The sequence below is a fragment of the Puntigrus tetrazona genome, chromosome 15, assembly GCF_018831695.1.
Source record: "Puntigrus tetrazona isolate hp1 chromosome 15, ASM1883169v1, whole genome shotgun sequence".
NCBI lineage: Eukaryota > Metazoa > Chordata > Actinopteri > Cypriniformes > Cyprinidae > Puntigrus > Puntigrus tetrazona.
Window position 1 is genome coordinate 15,584,423 of NC_056713.1, and position 19,765 is coordinate 15,604,187.

The 19,765-nt window shown below is 37.8% G+C and overlaps 1 protein-coding gene across 3 annotated transcripts; it reads right to left on the minus strand.

Moving 5' to 3' along the window:
- Positions 1-618: 618 nt before the first annotated feature.
- gpr4 (G protein-coupled receptor 4) lies at positions 619-17,896 on the minus strand. Of its 3 annotated transcripts, none has more exons than XM_043258125.1 (2): positions 17,739-17,896; positions 619-3,840 (listed from the first exon to the last, which is right to left on the minus strand). In XM_043258125.1, exon 2 carries the CDS (start codon positions 3,430-3,432, stop codon positions 2,338-2,340), a length of 1,095 nt encoding a protein of 364 aa, XP_043114060.1. In that variant the 5' UTR covers positions 3,433-3,840; positions 17,739-17,896; the 3' UTR covers positions 619-2,337. The 3 variants fall into 3 exon arrangements, with proteins under 3 accessions (XP_043114060.1, XP_043114059.1, XP_043114061.1); XM_043258124.1 differs by lacking the exon at positions 17,739-17,896 and adding an exon at positions 16,241-16,701; XM_043258126.1 differs by lacking the exon at positions 17,739-17,896 and adding an exon at positions 9,963-10,095.
- Positions 17,897-19,765: the final 1,869 nt, after the last annotated feature.

Sequence of the window (19,765 nt, forward strand, 5' to 3'; positions counted from 1 at the left end):
GGTAGAAGCACTGGAAAAAAACAGAATCCTTCACCGTATTAGAAGCCAGTGTTCCATCAGAATGATTTCAAAACTGATATTTCAGGGAACGCAGCAGCAGCAACTTTGAAATTGTCATTTTTAACACTAAAGATGGAAAAACAGATTCCTGGTATACAGAAAGATTTCCTGTGTACAACACGCAGGAATTATCAGACTTAGCATACATAAATATTTTGGAGATAAAGTCTTGTGTTTACAGAATATGTAAGAAGTCCCCCGTGAGCATTTTACTGGCAGCTCAGTGTTCCGCTCTATTAATAATCTGACACACTTCACAAGCAGCTCGGCTCTTCTTTAAAGTGATAGACTCATCTGTGATAGCGCAACTTCACATGAACATCGACGTTAACACAAATGTGATTTTTCCTTAAAGTTTCACGTTTTCCGCTACATGTGTAAACTTGTGTACTTCAGGTTATAAAGCCTAGGCCATCGCCCTTGATTGCAAATTATGTCATAAAGCATTCGCTTTTTTATTTACATATCACCTTATCACTTCCTTTCACAACATCTGTTGCAAAATAAAGAATTTATCAGAGCTATGTAAAGAAAAGAGCTGACAACTACACAACAGAAGAACGACCGACATCATGTGTTTTATTTTGGCATAACAGCAAATCCATTACATTGCACTTTTCTCACTGCTGACATTCAGGACTTACAGTTTGGTAGGCTGAAATAGGGCACCTGGAGAACTAATGAAGAAAAAATGTAAACAACAGCAAAGCCCATTGTTTGGAAAACAGTTTCCATTTTGGGTATCTGTGGGCCACCGAACATAAAGTATATCAAACAAGAGACAGCTGAGAGAAACACGCTCCTCTTGTTAAAGTGTCTTATTAAGACTTTATTCAGCGTAATAAGATGCATATTAAGACATGACACCTAAAACAGCCCATACGGTATTTGTGTTGACTGTGACAACAGTGGGGAAATAAATAATTGGGCTTGCTTAAAACAAGCAATCGTTTCAAAATAGTAGAGTAGGATAGTAGAGTATATTTCCCGCGAAATCTGACACAAATGGCAGGCATGTACATATAAAACATTCAAAAGGAGAGAGATTTTTTTGATATCAGCATTTTGCTGACATTGATTAATCCTCATCTCCGAGTTAAAGATCTTATCATAGACAGTGTTTCTGGGTAGAACTTGAGGTACACATAGGTATTGGTATAGTTATCGTCAGAAAGACCTTATACAGCGGCCCCAAAAAGTAATTACACTTTGTTCACTTAAAATGTAAAATTCTGTCATTATTTAATCATTATTATGCTGTCCCAAACGTGTTTTCATTAATGCGACACAAAAGTGTATGGAATGTTTCGATTGTTTACATTTTGCCCATGAAATCTAGCTTTTGTAACGAAAGTCAGTGGGGTCCAAAATAACGCAGATCTCATTCACATTCAGTTTATGGACAAGAGCAAAACATAGACATTGTAAATAATATCTTCTTTTGTGTCCTGCTAAGAAAGGTTTGGAACAACATGACAGTGAGTAAATGATGACAGAATTGTTGATCTGAACTATCCCTTTAAGCCACATTAAATGCTGAATGTTATTGCATTGAACAAAAAAAATCAAACCAAGTGGCATTGATTATATAGACACAGTATTAAAGACAAAAAAAAAAAACGTTTTTCCTTTTTTTTCTTTTAGGGGTAGGGGACTAACTTGTAAATAATAAAAAAATTGTTTAAAATTAAGATAAAAAAGTATTTAGACTTTTTGCTTGCTAAATGTTAATGGGAGAACTTCACACAACTACTAAAAATCAATGTTATACATAACTTCATCATCATCATAATACATATGTGTGCAGCTTGCACTTGCATATAATTTTCTTTTGCAGTAATTAGCTTGTCCATAAGGTGGCGACACTGCCCCAGCCCAATGTTTAACAGTAAATTAGAAACAAACTGAAAAACTGAAACAACAGCAACAGCAGACACTCTCGTTGACAAGCACTTGTGTGACGTGGTTAAGAGATGCATGCAACTCTAATTTAGATAAGTACAAAGACAAATATATAAGTCATAACCTCAGGAGAGAAACAATGTAGAAACTGGACAAGTACGAATCGCCACAATGCGCTTATGTTGAGGGCCTGTGTTCGTAAGCGTTTGTGTCAATAACAAAGTCTACTTTGGGCTTTAAAAGACACAGAAATCATTTTAGGAAAAGCCTCAGCAGCATTTTCAGATGCCACTTGAAATGTAGCTAATTTCAATAAAAATTCTGTTTTAAGTGTACACTTTATGGGGCCGCTGTATGTTACATCGACATATAACTTCACTTTTTAACACTGAGAATGGTCATTTGAAGGCACTCGTCTTTGAGCACTTCAATATCAGTTTTATAGGCATTTGTTTTGACCTCACTGTAGAAATCGGGCTTCTTCATAGCCAGAGGCGTCTCAATGGTGATGGATGCTCCCATGAGGGCCTCTGGGCTTTGGCCCCGCTGGAAGAGGCCGAAGAGAGTGGCCAGGGCCCGGCCTACGTCATTACGGGCTCCTTCATTGACAAAGCAGTAGAGGATGGGGTCCGCCACGCAGTTGAGGCTGGTGAGTGCTAGAGTCACATGATAAGCGCCGAACAAGTTCTCCTCGGCACGGCAATCGCAGGGGTTGCTGAGGAAGAGCATGCTGCGCCACAACAGGAGCACGTGGTAGGGAGCGAAGCAGAGGAGGACGATTAGGATCAAACTGAGGGCCAGCCTCTTGATTTTGGCCTTTTCTTGGCGCTCGGTGGAAACGTTACTGCGCACGGCTCTCAGGATGCCTCTGTACGCAGCCAGCATCACCCCCCAAGGCGCCAAGAATCCGAGAAAAGTGCGGTAAAGGTTCATCCCGGCCACCCAATCCTGCATTGGATACTTCTCGAAGCAGAAGGTGTGGTTGAAGCGGTCCTTGAAAAGCTCATCGTGGAAGAGAGGTGCGGAGTTGGCCACTATTTCTGTTACCCACACAACAACGCTGACCAGCAAGGCTGTTTTGATCCTGCGGACTTTAGCGAATTTCAGGGGATGAGCCACTGCCAAGTAACGATCCACTGATATGCAGCAGAGGAAGGCGATGCTGACGTAGATGTTGGTGTAGAAGATGAAACCAAACAGCTTGCAGGACACTTGACCATGGATCCAGTTGTCATGGTGGAGGAAATAGTCGATCCAAAGCGGCAAAGTGGCTATATACAAGAGGTCAGCCACCGAGAGGTTCATCAAGTAGATCCCCAACTCGTTCTTCTGTCTGACCTGCATGTATGCGGCCCACAGGGCCATGCAGTTGGTGGGGAAGCCAAGGACGATGACGATAATATACAGCGCCGGCTGGAAGAACTGGTCTATGTTTGAGTCAACATTGCACGAGGTTGAGATGTTACACATGGTCTCTTCACTTCCTCAGAGACTTCTATAATCATCGAAATTGGCTGAGGCTTCTACGGTCCCAACTCAAGCCATGTTTAAAAGTAAGATTAGCAAGTCAAGAGGTTTCCTTTTAGCTTTCATGTATTGTATCGTGACTGTAACACTGTTGCCCACTACGGTCTAGCATGGTGGGCCTGATGTGTCACATGTCTCTACCACATTTCATGTTTAGTGTTTTAACCTCTAGGAGAGCTCAGAGGTCAAAGTTGTGCCCACAAGAAAACATGCCATTAATCCTCATAAAACGATCACCATGGAGTGGTTTCAGGTGGGTCAAGGTTTTTTTTTAGCAGTATGAAACATTCACTTCCATCTCTGAAGGTCACGCAATGATTAATCTTCTTTGGGGTCTCCAAAAACATCCATCTGCAAAATAGGAAAAAGAACAATTATGTGAGTCACACGATTCATCGTTTACTGAAATGTTTGCGATTTTTATTATTGTTGAGAGAGAAATGTGCTTTTTTGAGCAGTGCTGTATATTTGTTAGATTAGATTTGCACTTTGATACAATGAGTGCATGTTTTCCTATTCCCACCCCTAACCTTGGTCATCCTCGCATTAGCATCTGTTTGTTTGGAGTTAACATTCATTACAAAGCTCCATCTTGTTCTCCAAGGTTTGTATCTGCTGGTACAGAATCTCTAGGAGGACATTTCTTTCTGAACAGACCTTTGTGCAGATCTTGGTATGAAGGAGTTATTTTTCTCCTTAGATCAAGCAGATTATATGTACCTTCTAGAATGAGGAAATATGATATAAAATAAACAGAGCAGAACATTATGACTTGACAGGTGACCTACATGCTCCTTGCACATGCAAGGCAATAATAAAACATTTCAGATTAATACAGCATTCCTTAAAAATCCAAAGATCAACTAACACACAAATTTAATGAATTTAATTTATATTTAATAATTTAACAATTTTAATGATTTTTTTATTAAACAAAGCAATAATAATACAAATTCTAAGCAGGCTTTTTGTAAATGGTGTTTTTATTTAACCATGGTGATGTGGCACAACCAGTGTCTGGAGTGACACCAAGCTTGCTGTTTGCTTCAGACTGTTTATAGATTCATAGAGAAACTGTGACTGTGCAGAAGAGATAAATGGGATATGCTGCTGTGCAGACCAACCGGGTGGCAGTGCACGTGCCAACCTTAGCATCCATATGTAAGATCACAATCACACACAAAAAAACAACAGCAAGAATCATAATATTTTACTTATTGTGCAAATATTTTTTTTCCTTAATTAAATGTAACTATTTTTATAACTTCAAAGTAAGTCGGTGTAATTTCAACTTTAGACTCAAAGGAAATAGATGAACAATGTGGAGAAATGACTCAATGTGATTCAGACTCTGGGGATAACGCTCAACATCCCGAAACCATAAACCAGTTCAGGTCAGTTCATTTACATTTCAGATAACTTCAGGCTTTTGTTGGAAATTGGGGAAAAACCAGCCTAAGCTGGTTGTCTAGTTTTAGCTGGTCGTTCAGCCAGGTCATAGTTGGTCAGCAGGCAGATTTTAGAGGGCTGGTCAGTCTGGAAGACCAGCTAAAAAGAGCTACAGGCTACTTATATCTTAAACCAGTTAAGACCAGTCAATCAGCTTTTTTTATTATTATTTAGTAGGGCTATGAAGACAACTTGAACTCAAATGCACACCAAAATTATTGATTTATTCTTCAAAATGTCTAAAGAAAGTCATGCAAGTTTGGAACAACATATGGGTGAGTAGGCTAAATGATGACACTATTTTAATTTTTAGGTGAACAATTACTTTAAGAAGGTAGCACTGCACAGTTTTAGAGATACCCAGAAGAATGCGGTTTTATTCATTAATTAAACAATTTTGACAAACACTTATCTAAGTAGATACGTTTTCTTAACTGAAAATAGCTGCCTTGGTTTGTTACAAATAGTGAACAGGTTTGCCTTAAATGGACTTTGTATATAGTCATACCACTGTCATGATAAGATTATGCCATTTTTGTCAGTGTTGCAATGACAAACTAAAAATGGACTACTGTTTTACAAATTATACATGACAAAACTAAATGAAAATCAATTTTGCAAAGCTTGATAAATACAAAATGACCTGCACTGTATTTTGATTACTATGAAAGGTCTAAGAACGAAATTAAACAGATCAATTATTGGAACAAATTTTAAAATGTTGCTTGTGAGCTTGATGATTTTCAATCAGTAGGAAACATGAGATAATAGCAGAGGTCCGCTGCCCTGCCTAGGGCCTGTAATGGTGACCGATATGCCAACAGAGGCCTAAAAATCACTGGTCTAATCCAATCTGTCATTCTGCTCCAATATCAATATCTCATAGTAGCAGATAACAATGTATCCTTTAATAGAGAAAAGCGCAAAGCACCACAGGGTAAAAAAAGACTTAAAGATGATGGAATGTAAACCACTGGAAAGTTGTCAACCCGACTTCATTTTCATTTGGGTTGGGCGATAAGTGTGCAGAGAAATAACTGGCAGTTACGATACGAGATATCTCAGATTAAAATACGGAGTTTGTGTGCATTTACAACTTCTGATCATATCAAAGTTTGCATTACACAAAAGAAGATCTTTTAATGCAGTGTAAACAAATATAGCTGGCCTTTGTCCATGGTCACTGTGGTAACAAAGCACAGAATAAAGACCTGTTACTCTCATTTTCTCTCTATAGACAGGTGAAAATGACGAACAAAGCACTCGGACGTCAGACGCTATTTCCCATGGAACCCTGTAAATGAGGCTATGAATAATCAGGAACACCTGTGTTACAGCAGCGGTCAGTGATACCATCACGCTTGTCTTCAATATTGACACTTCTTTGAAGTACAAAGAAATGAGTCTCTAGTTCCTAATGAGACTAGAAATATCACTGTGTCATGACGTCATCAAAAACACATCTCAGGAGAGGACTGCTCAACAAAAGCTTGTAAGAGAACAACAGAAATAATAGTAAAGATATAGATATTGATATATCAAGATTGCAATTACAGCCGCTACAATTAAGTTACGGAGAAAAAGTCAATGCGTAATGGACAATTAGAAGTGTTAAAATGAGCCTACACCTTATCAGTGATGACAACCGGTACTAATGTGCATTTTGTTTTACTCTGATTTGTGGTGGCACAAAAAAGTGTGAAACTTTGCCTTCTTCATTAACGAAATGAAAACATTCTAAGAGCACATTAATAAGAAAACTGGTGCATGTTTGAAAGACCAACAGAGTAAATAAGCTCCCGTCTTAACACGATGCCCATGGCTTGCAGCTAAAGCTCACACAATTTATAGGTCATTTTAGCACTTGGTTTTCAAAGACTTAAAATTTTTGGCTCTCTTAAGATAACTTATTATGTGTTTACAGCTGTAATGGTCAGTTTAAGATTAACAAACACAGACTGTGTTTAACATGGGATCTGTTCCTCTAATGTTAAATAAAATGTGTGCTATTTTTTACCAACAAGTGACAGCAGGCAAAATATGGAGATTCTGTCTTCATTTACCTTATTGTTATTAATACTAATTGCTAAACCTAACTTTTTTTAAATTTACGAAACACAAAAAGGTCCAAACACACTCAAAAACGGCACAGAGCCATGTGGAGCTCTTAAGTAATGAACGTTTGCCTGATTTCAAGAGCAGAATATAGTCCTAATATTAGCTCAAAGTAGCCAAAAGTTTAAGATTAAGCAATAATGTCAAAGATACAGAACATACACAACTTATGACAACAGGTTCTGAGCTATTAGGACAAACTGCCCTTGGGTACGGCATGTTGCGTAAGCAACGTTTAGTGGCGGGCATTCAATAACTATTGCTATTTCAAAAAATCTATTATAGAAGCCAGACAGGATAACGTGGTTTTGCTGCGTACATACAAATAAATGATAATCGACTCCTGTGAAATGTTATCACGTTCCGAGGAAGCCTGTTTAATTAGGTTCAATTTCAAGTGCGTCTGAATACGGTAATTATCTCAATCAAATCAGCCTTATTCCTAAGGCTCAAATGTCAATTTTGTTACCCTCTCCTGTGGATGTAGCTTTCGATTTGTTGTGTGAAACACACTTTCTTGTGTGACAGACGGGGTACGTGCAGTGAAAATTAATAGGAAAAGGAAGGCTGGACACTTGACCCCTGAACGACCTGATCTCCCAAGGCACTGGCTCTGTCATGAAATGACAAATGTTGTTATTGTCCAGTTTGGAGAACGAACTGAAGTTACATGTATGCAACAACGTGAATGAGGTAAAGACTTGCATTTTTTAGCTAAGAGTGATCATTTAGGCCCAGACCGTGCCAGATAGATTTAATCAGAGCTATTATCAGTCCCTGTGCTTCAGTGGGGTCATGCTAAATAATGAGTGTAGACATGATGGCCTTGAACCTCCCTCCTTTCTGGGCTGGAAGGACCCCAATGTTATCACAGCACCCTCACAATAACAAATACGGTTAGTATTTTGAAAAGAGGAGCCGGCAGATTTCTAATCAGGAGGTGCAGAGAGACAAGTTTTTCCTGCTATTTCTTAATGAAAGAGCTGGAGAGAGACGGGAAGAGAGAGGAAGAGAAAGACAGAGAGAGAGAGGGAGGCATCCAGAAAAAAGGCTGAATCTAAAATAGAAACATCTGATTATTCATTAATTCACTCATTAGCGGGAGATCAGATCAAGGATACAACAGCAAGGCCTGCCAAAACTCCTGGACGTGCAACAGACACCGGGGTCAAACAAGGTTTATTAAAATGTCCACGGGAAGGACAAAAGGACAGCAAGATATACAACTAGATCAACCTTACTATATGAAGCCCATATCAAAGGTGACAACGAATATAGACGTGGATCGGAATATACATTTTTCATCCCTTCCGTTAATTACTGTTTTATTAATTAATTAATTGTTAATTATTTTATTAATTAAGGTTTTTACAGCTGCGGCACAAAGAAACGCCTGAAAATAATCTGTACTCTTCAAAGGAAAGTGTAAAGTTCCTGAGTGATTCAAAATTGTTCCTGAAATCACCCGGCAGCGAGAGCTCCTTCAAAAAAACATTTCTTTCCAAGAAAAGCCATCCTATTAAATCTTAAAAGTACTCTCCAGTTGTCACGCACAAAATCTGCACACTAAATTTATTATATAAGGGAAGAACACATGAGAAAAAAACCCAGTGTCTAAACCCCAGGGACGGTTAGGTTTAGGGGAGGGGTTACGTGTCGGTTATTCGTAGAAATTCATAACATTTTGCAACTCGTAACATATGTACGATTTAGCAAAACTCATGAATTTGTAAGTGAGTAAATACTGCAGTGTGCTTACGGGGTTAGATACTGTATTGTTGTCAACCGTTAAAACCCTATTTCGATCAAATATATATTGAATATGTGAAAAAAATCTGGAAAAAAGCAGATTCGTCCTGTTCTATACAAAGGCTACTGCATTCACCGCTCTCATATCAGGTTCATGCCTACCCCTGGAGAACGTAGCAAGGGGGAGGTCAAGTCCTGTGGTTAACTGCTTTTTCTAGATTGTTGACTGGTGAGATTTGACACCTTTCCCTGCTGGTATTCAACCAATTTCTTCAGCTTTTTTAATACTGATACATTTCAAAGAAACGGCAACAATGCAACTTCTAAGAACCAGTTAACCATTTAGTAACTCTTCTGCCATTTGAATACTATATCTACACGTATTACTCTGTATATGATTTGTTTGAAATTACATACTATAATCAATGTAAAACCTCCTCTAAAACAATATTTTGATACATTTTATTACATTATAACTATTGTGCAATTAATATTTACAATCTATATTGTTGTTTTGTTGTTGCAGTTTTTTTTTTTTATATATTTTTACTATTAAAAATCATTTGTCATATCAAAAAGATCAAAAGATCAAAGTGAAGGCATAAAAGTGATTAGAAAATAAAAACTAATATAAAGCAATGGCCAGTTGTATATAGAATACACTAAAAACCACAAGCTTTCCCTTATACAACTATTTTAATCTAAAATGGTGATATTTCTATGATACTTCACAAGGTGTCAGAAGATTTTCATGTAATCTTGTTTCTCATTCAAGCCTTCGAAACAAAGCTTTCCATTCTGAAATGAAGTAATACCATGCAGATCTGGTTTGACACATGTTATGTATTTCCTAAGATACTATGAAACTACAAAAGTCATATCTTTTGTACATGTTATGACATGATAACAAAATAACAAAAGAAACGGGGTCTGCCATTTCACTTTAATCGAATAACACACACACACACACACAAAATCAGCTATTGCAAAACATATCAACGTGTCAGAATTATATTTAACAATTAATAAGGAACAGAACACATGAATATATTCTTGATCTTATCAAGATATATTCTTTCTCCAACAGTCTGTAATGTCCTAGAGTAACATTTAGTTGAAAAAACACAGCAATTCAAAGATAAATGTAATTACAGACTTACAGCATTCTGGTCTTGCAGTCTGCATTAGCCAACAGTACTAAAGAGCTGATAAATATGTCATCACCAGTGCTGAAAATTATGGTCTTTCAATCCTGGCTTCTTTAAGTGTGACTTGTCGACTTCAGTATGATGGTAGTGGTGCAAGAAGCCTAACTAAACTTTTTTTTTACTGCCAGGATGCACCTGGCTGTTCAAACAGCAGAGGCTTTTAACATGAGAACATTGGGCAACTGAAAGGGAACTAATTCAATTGGGCTCCAAACTGCTCAGCATGATGAATAAGCAGGTAGCTAGGCAGGACACAAACCCATGCGGTCTACCTGAGGGCATGAGCACCATATCGGTGCCCACACAACAAGACAGACAAATCAGGCTCATCAACTTTAATTCTTAAAAGAAACTCAGGGTTCATGCACCTAGAAAAATATAGTTCCACTTGAGCTTTTAAACTGTCTGGAATGTTGGCTTGCTAAGTATCCATTGTAAGCATGTTACTGTAACCGCTATTAAAAGAACGGTTTGCCTACATCAATGAAAAAAGCGGAAAGCATGCACTGAACAGGAACTGTCAAGCTGCAAAAAGGACACCATAAAAGTGGTTTATAGTAGTCATGCAATATTTAGGTCTTCTGAAGCCATTATGATTTATGCATTATACGTGAAACAGATTAAAAAAAAAATTCCACCATAGCGCTTAAATGTCACTTGTATTTGCATGTATTCATACATAAATAGTTCCCATATGTCTCGTCACCTTTGAAAATTTACAAATTTGAAATTGTAGATGCGCTGCAGATTTTCAGCAACCAGCATTTCCTTTATGCTCGTGACTTTTCTTTAGGCAATGTAGCTTAAGATTGCTTAAAACATGCAACACAGGACTCATGGGTTGTGGTAGTTGTATGACCTTTTCGAGATTCTTTCGTACGCAACAAAAATTTGATAATCATAATGTTTTTGTAAGAAATGTGTTATGTTCACCAAGGCTGTATTTATTTAATCAGAAATGCAGTAAGAATTTGCAGAAAATGCAGAAGTATTATTACAATTGAATGTAATTTCATGTCTACATGAAAATGAAATATATAACGGCTGATTTTTAGCAGATATTATTCTAGTAGATAATTACTTAAGTCATTTTAACATGCTGAATAAATTATCATTAGTAATTCTGAAAACATTTTTTTTTTAGGTTTCTTTGATGAAAGTATGTTTGCAAGAACAAAATGTATTTTGTATTTTAAAACATTTTAAACATTTTAAACTTTTAAACAGCGTTGTATGTAAAAGATAAGTCTGTACAGAATATCTCCTTTTGTGGGTAAATGCTTTCACTTATTTATAACCCCATATCTCGTTGTGTAAGCTATACATTACATAAGTGAAGAAAAAAAAAACTGACTTCCTGATATGTCTATTTCTTATGCAGACACACACGTACGCACACACGTGCACAAAAGCAAATGCAAACATTCAGAAAAACGCGAAATGAAACTTCTTAACCTCTGCATTACACACAAATGAATCTCTATGCTTGAGGTCACAATGATAATAAACTTCAGTTACAAGCTTTTATTGTGAGAGTGTGGGGTTTTTCATCCGTATTATTTAAACTGGCATAAAATCTTAATTTGTCGAATCGAATAACTAGTAAAACTGTTCAATGAAGCGCTACATAACAAGCACTGGTCCTTTTATTCAGATAAAAGTTTCTGAGAGGAGCACTGTGCTTTACAAGGAACGGTCCATTATATCAGTACACCACGTTCACATAGCAGACTGACCATGGCAGGTGAGCTGAGTAAGAACTGCCTGTCTCCCTTGGTATTGATTCAGGGCAGGTATTTAATCCTTTCCTAACTGTGTTTTATGCTCCAGTGGAGAGGCGGCCGTGTGTCTCTACAGAGACCAGGGCAGGCATCCTGCAAGGCAAATTAATGACTTCAATAAAAGTGCCACATTTTCCACTCAAGTCCCCAGTCAAGGGTTTTATTGGTAAGGTTTAATTTGGCTTAAACAGGCCGGCTGCTTTAGGCACGGTCACAAAGGCTAATCACCTTTCCCCCGAATCACAATTAGAACAGGTATCAGCATGATGATATGTTTTCTGAAGACAGCAACGGGGAGAGACAGAGCGAGAGGGAGCCGAATGCTAATCTCACTTCACGCTCGCTCGGCCGGCTTCATGCTGCTTTTTGATAAAGCTCAGAGGAAACACCTCCACATCTCATCTGGTCCACTTCTGCTATTGTTCTGTTTCATCTGCGATTGTGTTGACAGGCTGTAACTTGGCAGCAATGTAGCACAGAAGGGGAAATTGCTGGCACCTGCTTAGCAAAAAACCAGAGCGATGTTTAAAAGGAAACTAGATGCGGTGTCATGCTGAGAAAAACTTCAAAGCACAGAAGGATTAGTTTATGTGACATTGAAGTGGCCAAATAGTTTAGCAGGGTCAAGACAGGGTAAAGAGCTGAAAACCATTATAAAAGAAAGAAGGCCCACAAGAAGACGCACAACATTCTCCCAAATGTGTATTCAAATGAATAACTGATCGAATGTTTACTGTCATTAATTCTTCAAGCAAAAACAACATTTGTGCATAACCAGAAATGTTTGTGATTGCCCGTGTGGTGTTTTCTGCTTTTCTTCTCTCACTGAACAAGTAAGCAACGATTCCACAATGTGAGAATGTTTCTCCAAATAACCCGTTCCAAAATAACCATTTGTTAGGTGCCTTTACATTTACAGTTCCTCTGTGAAGTTCTGTTGACGAAATCCAGTCAGTTAATAGGAATCCACGCAAGCAGGAGTTTTGTGTAAGGTTTCGTCTTCCTGAACTGGCAGTGTTTAACAACAGAAAGCTTTGAAATGTGAAAGTTACTATGCCTGAAGAACAATATTAATATGCTTTTGAACGTTAGCATCACTCACATCCAGCTTCATATCTATTGGTTTTCAAAGATTTGAAAAAACAGCTTTGTTCAGTAACTTATTGAGTATAGAGATGTACTTGAGAGGAAACGTGTATAAGAAAGCTGAAACGGCTGCATCAACAAATGCGTTTTTATATTAGTTTAGCTTTTGTTAACACTGTCGGGTAGGTTAAGGTTGGATTGGGTGTAGGGTATATTTCCAACATGATAAAGCATTAACTTTGAGCAAATGTCCTTGGATATTTCAATTCTAAACCACCGCAATACATACCTATATCAACATAATATAAATATGCCAGGGTTCACGTATTGACCTGTGTTTTAGCGCCACTCAGTGGACATTTCTCCATGAAATTGCAATGAAACGTACAATAAGGCACATAAAAACAGTGTTGCACAAAACGTGCACAGAGGTACATATTTCTTAAGACCAGGTTGGATCTTTTTTGCCCACCAACTTTTGTTAATGTGACCACAACATTAATGTAAAGAACACATTAATAATGTGAAGAAACGTCTTCCTCCATAAAGAATCTTTTGCAGAGTGGAAGCTGCCATGGATGTTAAATATTCTTCTTAGAACCATAGATGCCAGTAAGAGTGCAGCTTAATATTGATAGACAGCTTGAAGTTTGAGTCACAGCAGAACTTAATGACACACTTTATCCTTTATCTTCTTATAAAAGTCTAATAATAAAGCTTAATAGGCCCTTCAATAGTCCTTTTGATAACAATGCTGAAAATAAACATTAACTTGACAATAATTAACAGGACCTTTGCCTGTCAAGTGACACACACTATGCAAAAACAGCATGTGCTTGTTTCACAATTGCGAACAACACGGGTTTATCTCTAGTTATCTTCAATCGCCTACTGAATTCCTCAATATATATTTTAGTCTGCTATCGTTGAAAGCCTTCTAAAAGCTGTAGATGAAGAGCCTATAGGAAAGGTTTAAAACGTTTCACTCTGAGCCATCTAAATTGTCAGCGATGACCTAACCTCTGTATTTTATTCTCGCACGTCAATACTGCCACAAGCGACTACACCAATAGCTTCACTAAAAGCTTCTACTTTTGTCCAGAGGACCACAAGGGGCTGAAGATTACCAGCCAATACAGAACGTGTTGAGTTACAAAGTGGAGAGAGACAAACAACAATGTGCTTGATCGGAGACCTGGTGGACCGCTGGTGTTTTTACTTTTTACATAACACACTTGACATGGTGGGAATGTTTACACAGGGTTCTACTGATCCAGCCATTCAAAATTCAGCCGCGTTAATCATGATCCAGTTCGAGCCTCCGGTGCGTGAGATGGGTATGCAAGATAAGCATATGTCTGATGGTGTAATATGATATAGCCTGATATATGGTATTTTTCTGTGAAGTCAGTGTCAGGTTGCTGACCAAACCATTCAGTAGAACTCACTGATACATCTAAAGGCCTGTATTGTTTCCCTAACACTCTATTGCATTTAAGGTAAAAAAGACCACAAAAAGCCATTTGCAAATAGCTTCCTTAGCCATTAAATTTAACCTTTGCTGTGAACCGTTGGCACAATAAAATCTGCTCCTACTGTAGGTGTTTCAAACTACAAATTACTCCACATATTTAATTATACACTTAAATGCTATGAGTTCATTAGTAAGTTTGAAAACAGCCACTTGTGAGGCCACCATGCCACTGGGTTATAGCTTCTCTCAAACAATCTGGTGCTCAAACCAGACATTACTCTCACAAAACACCCTTATTAGCTCAGGCGGGTGGCACTGGAGCAGACACCTCATTGGTTCACAGGAAGATTACTCTTCTCTTCTAGTCATGCTTTTAATGTTAGTTCTTATCTCGCATCCCCAAGAGGGCAATTACTGTTTGCTCAAAAGGAATGATTAAATGTTGCACTTGTTTCCTAACAAAACCAAGAGGGAGACGCCATATCGGCCGTAGCACAAGGGAACATTCCAGAAAAGCGTTTCACGCGCCACACTACCCTTTGCCTCTAAAAGAACGACCACGCGCTGGAGATGCTGCAAGAAACAAATCAGCCACAAATTACAGCAAGGAGGAGAGGAGAATGCACACATCTCAAGTGGCAGGTTTACATGCAGAGCCACTGTATTGGATTTATATTGTGTTACATATAACAGCTATTGAGCTCAAAGGAAATATGAAACTCAACTACTGCGCTACCCGTTTTCATATATTTTTGCCATTCGCTGCCAAAAATGGATACGCAGTGACTGATTATTTTATATGACAAATGTGGGAGAAAATATACGGCTTTGTGTGCAATAAGTAACGCTGCCAAAGGACCTTGTTAAATTGCTTGTTAAACCGAGTTGAATCTACTATAACCCACATGTGTTCAACAGAGGAGTTCAGTAGAAAAAACACTCGAGCATCAAACTAATTCATTAATACATAAGCTATTGTAACTACGCAGGGGCTGTTGTCCTTTACATTTATGCCTAATTGAAAAGGTTAACATTATGGCTTATTAAAAACAACTGAAATGCAGTTTCCTAAGTGAGCAGTATGTAGCCAATGTAAATGAGTCACTGCACAAAAGGGTGTATATTTTGTCCGTCACGATGAATGCACGCGTAAATAATGACATTTAACAAAGAAAAGCTGAAACCTACTTTTACCGTGTGTTATTTTAGACACTTGATGCTTTTTTTTGCCTGGTCAGGTCTTGAGTTTCCAGTCCTCTGTGCTGCACTGCACATTGAAAAACTATACTATATGATTTAGATTCATATGGAGATAATGTTTCAGAAAAAAAGACACTGATATGTCTTTTGTTGTACTTTTTTATTGTATATTTTATTGTATATTGTATTTGTTTATGTTTTTGCTTTATCGCATATTTTGTTAGGTTTGTCAGAGAGGTATAATCTCTAAACACCGGCTTTAAATTCTCTTTCTAATACACCCTGTAGCGTCATATCCTCACAATGCTTGTAATGACTAAATGAACTGTAAAACTGTCAACACCGATACCATCAAACCTGTTACCAAGTTATAGCTATTTCCCCAACCTATCTTAAAAAGGCACCTCTCAGAATGACCCCAGGAACTTTTACAGTCTATGCATTATCAGCCCAAGGTCTTGCTATACACCACACGCCTAAATTACATAATATTATATCTCAAAAACATATTAAGACGTGGCAATAAGGCAAAAGTACAATTGTGTTGCAAAATTATTCAAGTGTAGCTAAAGTGACTAGTTTTAAAAGTAATGAAAGCACTGATGTGACAAAACGAGATTTAATGGACTACATAGCATCGCATTCATCCTAAGGCTCGCATAAACGAAGAAAAAAAACATTACACTTACATGATAGTGTTCCCACAGGTCATTTAGTAACAGAGACATTCATAATGCCAGAGACAGAAGTGATGTTCTCCGTATCTCCAAACAGCAAGCGCGGCGACGAACCCCACAAATCTCTTGTTCCCCTCATTTAAACGAGGATCCGGGCGAACACCGAGCACGGTTTACGCGAAAGCATCCGTAGGGTCTGTATTTCTGTTCACGCCGGCGGACGAGCGGACAGACACTTGCGAAGTTGCAGAGCGCAAACTGAAAGTGAGCGGCTCCCGGAGGTCGAGGAGAAACGTGACGCGCGTTATCCAGCGCTGACCGTCCCATCGAAACACTGACTGGCCAACACTGACATCTGGATATGATGAAACTTTCTTTCAAAACAGTCGCATATTTTTTCGTTTATCATTTGTTTTACTGAGCCAGCTCAGTCCCTGCCGAGATGTGCTTGCAGGGTCCACACCTTTAGGAAATGGCTTCAGAAAATATGTGACTAGATACGCAATACCTGGACACCGATTTCAGTTAAAAAAAAAAAAAAAAAAAAAAAAAGTCGAAATAGCAAAATTTTCGCCTTGGAATAAAGTTCTATCTGAAAACGGAGTTATTCGCACATTCTTGTTCTGTGACTGCTTATTTTGTGTGATGTTTCTTTTGTAAGCTGTGTTAGAAAAGAAACGGGGTGCTTTCTACGAATGCAAAACTTTGAAGCTCGATCTCAAAACTGCTCAGACGGAACCTTACGATTACAAAATGTGAGAAGTTTACTTTTATACGGTAGCCTAGCTGTTTCCGAAAACGTGATATAACCACGTAACCTACTGTAGTGATAAATAATTACGTTTTGTCACATACGGATCCTTTACGTAAAGCGCTCGAGCGTCGCGCTGTCGCCATGGTTACCTCCTCGCGCGCTAAGATAGCATTTACTACTACAAGAGTTTGAAACGTACTTGTAGACATTAACAAACTTGCAGTAGATGCAAATTGTGCGATTCTCTCATCAAAGATAAATGTACTGTCTGTAAGCATAGGGCTTGCCTTACAATATGTAACTTACAATAACAAGACCAACAACAAAAAAATCACAATATAATCAACATTCCCTAGAGGCATAAACTCATATACAGACTTCTAAATGTGACCAAATCCAGAAGAATTCATTGTAAATAAAACCAGCAAAAGGTCAAGCAGTGCTGCCATATTAAGTATTTACGCCCCAGTGCATGCTGGGAAGAGAGGAAAAGGGACCTCGCCACAAAACAAAACGTGTTTAGGGAAAAAACTATTTAAAACTATATTGAGACTGTCAAGATTAGCTAGGCCTACTGAAGACTTTAAAGTTAAAAAGACCACAAGAATCTAGTAAAACTGGTTGTTTTTTTGTATCTACTTGAGCTAAGATTATCTGATATGAAATTTGTAACACAGTTGTGCTGTTGCCAACAATGCAGTGATGACAACGGTCTTCAACTACTTATAGCAGACAGGCACTTAAAACTGAACTTACCTGCAAACAGTATTGAATCACCTTCATGTACTGTACATCAGCGGTTTTCCCCAAGGTCTAACAAGCCCATTAGAGTCCATTAAAACTCATGCCTAGGCCTCCCTTAACTGCACTCTCTTTTAGAAAAAATGATTAGAGGTAGCGCCAGGCTTCAAAAAAACATCACGCGCCTGAGTATAAAAGCAGTTTGATTGTTTGATAAGCAAACAAAGAATGCATCGCTCTCAGGGCGTTCCAGGTCAGTCTTGGAAACACTCTTGAAAATTCACTTTTTTTAAAAATAATCCCGATAGCTGTTTTGTTTTATCGTAAACCTTTTGGGTTGCATTTCCAAGTTCATAAAGCAATTATTAATAAAGTATCGCTCTTAGCGACAATTTCTACATCTGTGCTCCATAATCCACGGTCACATGAGGTCACGATAACTCTGAAGCAGTGCTACATCAAGCAAACCTGCAGCTGTGACAAATGGTGTGTCAAATGCATTGCACAAACAAGCCTGATAAACAAAGCCAGTAAAATCTCCAAGGAGATAAGAGCAACATAATTAGTATTTGACAGCTTGAAAGAGGAGATGGATTCATTGCACTGGCCTGGATTCAACTCAAAAACATCTGGATGCGCCGTGCACCTTCCTGCTCAATACCGTATCATATTAGAAGGAGCTAAATTCACCTGCAGAATCAAATTTGTTGTGGGGGAGATAGTTTCCAAATCACAGCCTCTTAGTGCTCCAACCTTGAAACAGAAATAGTCTGCACGTGACTTTTAAAAATGCAAGCCTGTTCCGTGAAATGTTCTGTATGTTAATTCCCTACATTGCCTGAAGATATCTATAGGCTGTTTGGCTATCTTGATCACAGAACATGCACCTACAGCACCGCTTCTTTTTCACGTCATAGCACAAACATCGCACGTTTTTGAAATAGCTTTTTTTTTCCCATTCAGTTTAATCAAGGTCTTTGCTCGTGCCTTCTATTGCAGGTTAAAATCTGAATGTTTATGAGTAATGTCTGCTGCAGGATTGGTTCTCAGAAGGAATAACAAGGCAAATTCACTGAATTGCTGTTCAAATAAATACTACAGAGCTAATACACTCTGGGAAATTGAAAGTGTTTTCCAAGCATTTTTTTGTGTGTAGTTAATAAAAACACAACTGTTTATTGTTAGTTCATGTTAGCACAGGTACATTAAAAACAAAATAACAGATACAATAACTGTTTTAGTAATCTATTAAGAAAAGATTAAATTAAATAAGATTACTGAGAGCATTTTCTTTTTTTTTTGTTTATGTTAGCTAACTAATTCTACCAAACTTTATTTTAAGGTCCCTGTTCTCACTATTAAAAACCCTTAACTATGACATTTGCCTCAATAACCTCAATAAATAAACTACATTTATAAAATAATAAATATATAAAATACATTGTAGGCTTATTATTAGTTAGTAAAGTACAGTAGTTGTTATTTTTGGTCAAGGATTAGGGATGTATATGAATATGCACTTCAAAAGTACTAATAAACCAGCCAATAATTAATTAATAATAGGCATGTTATAAGCAACTAGTTAATAGTGAGAACTGGTCAGCAAACCTATTAAAATGTTTTACCGTTTCTTAATTTTGAATTCATTAGTATTCTTCTTTTTTACTCACATTTAAATTGCAATATTGCATCTATAATTTAAAGTCGGAAATGCATTCTTATATCAGTTGTCTGGTGCCTAATATTGAAACAGCATATGTTCTGTTGTAAGCCATTGTATTGTTTTCTCTCAGTCTGTTATATTTCTGCAATATCGGTGACAATTTCGGTTTTCTGACTTAAATCTAGTGCAGCATCAATCAGCACTGATGCTCTGTCCAAGGGCATGCCGTGTGAGAAATCCAATTACAATATTATCAACTGCCAGTGTCACATCCATAAAGTATCTGCGGTGTGAAGCAAAGAGTGAGAGCAAAAAAAAAAAAAAAATGCATATCAGAATGGTGGTCAAAAACAGCATGGGATGGATTTGCACTTTCAGC

Excerpts from the sequence above, each read along its gene's own strand:
- gpr4 (XM_043258125.1), bottom strand. The coding sequence starts at position 3,432 with ATGTGTAACATCTCAACCTCGTGCAATGTTGACTCAAACATAGACCAG.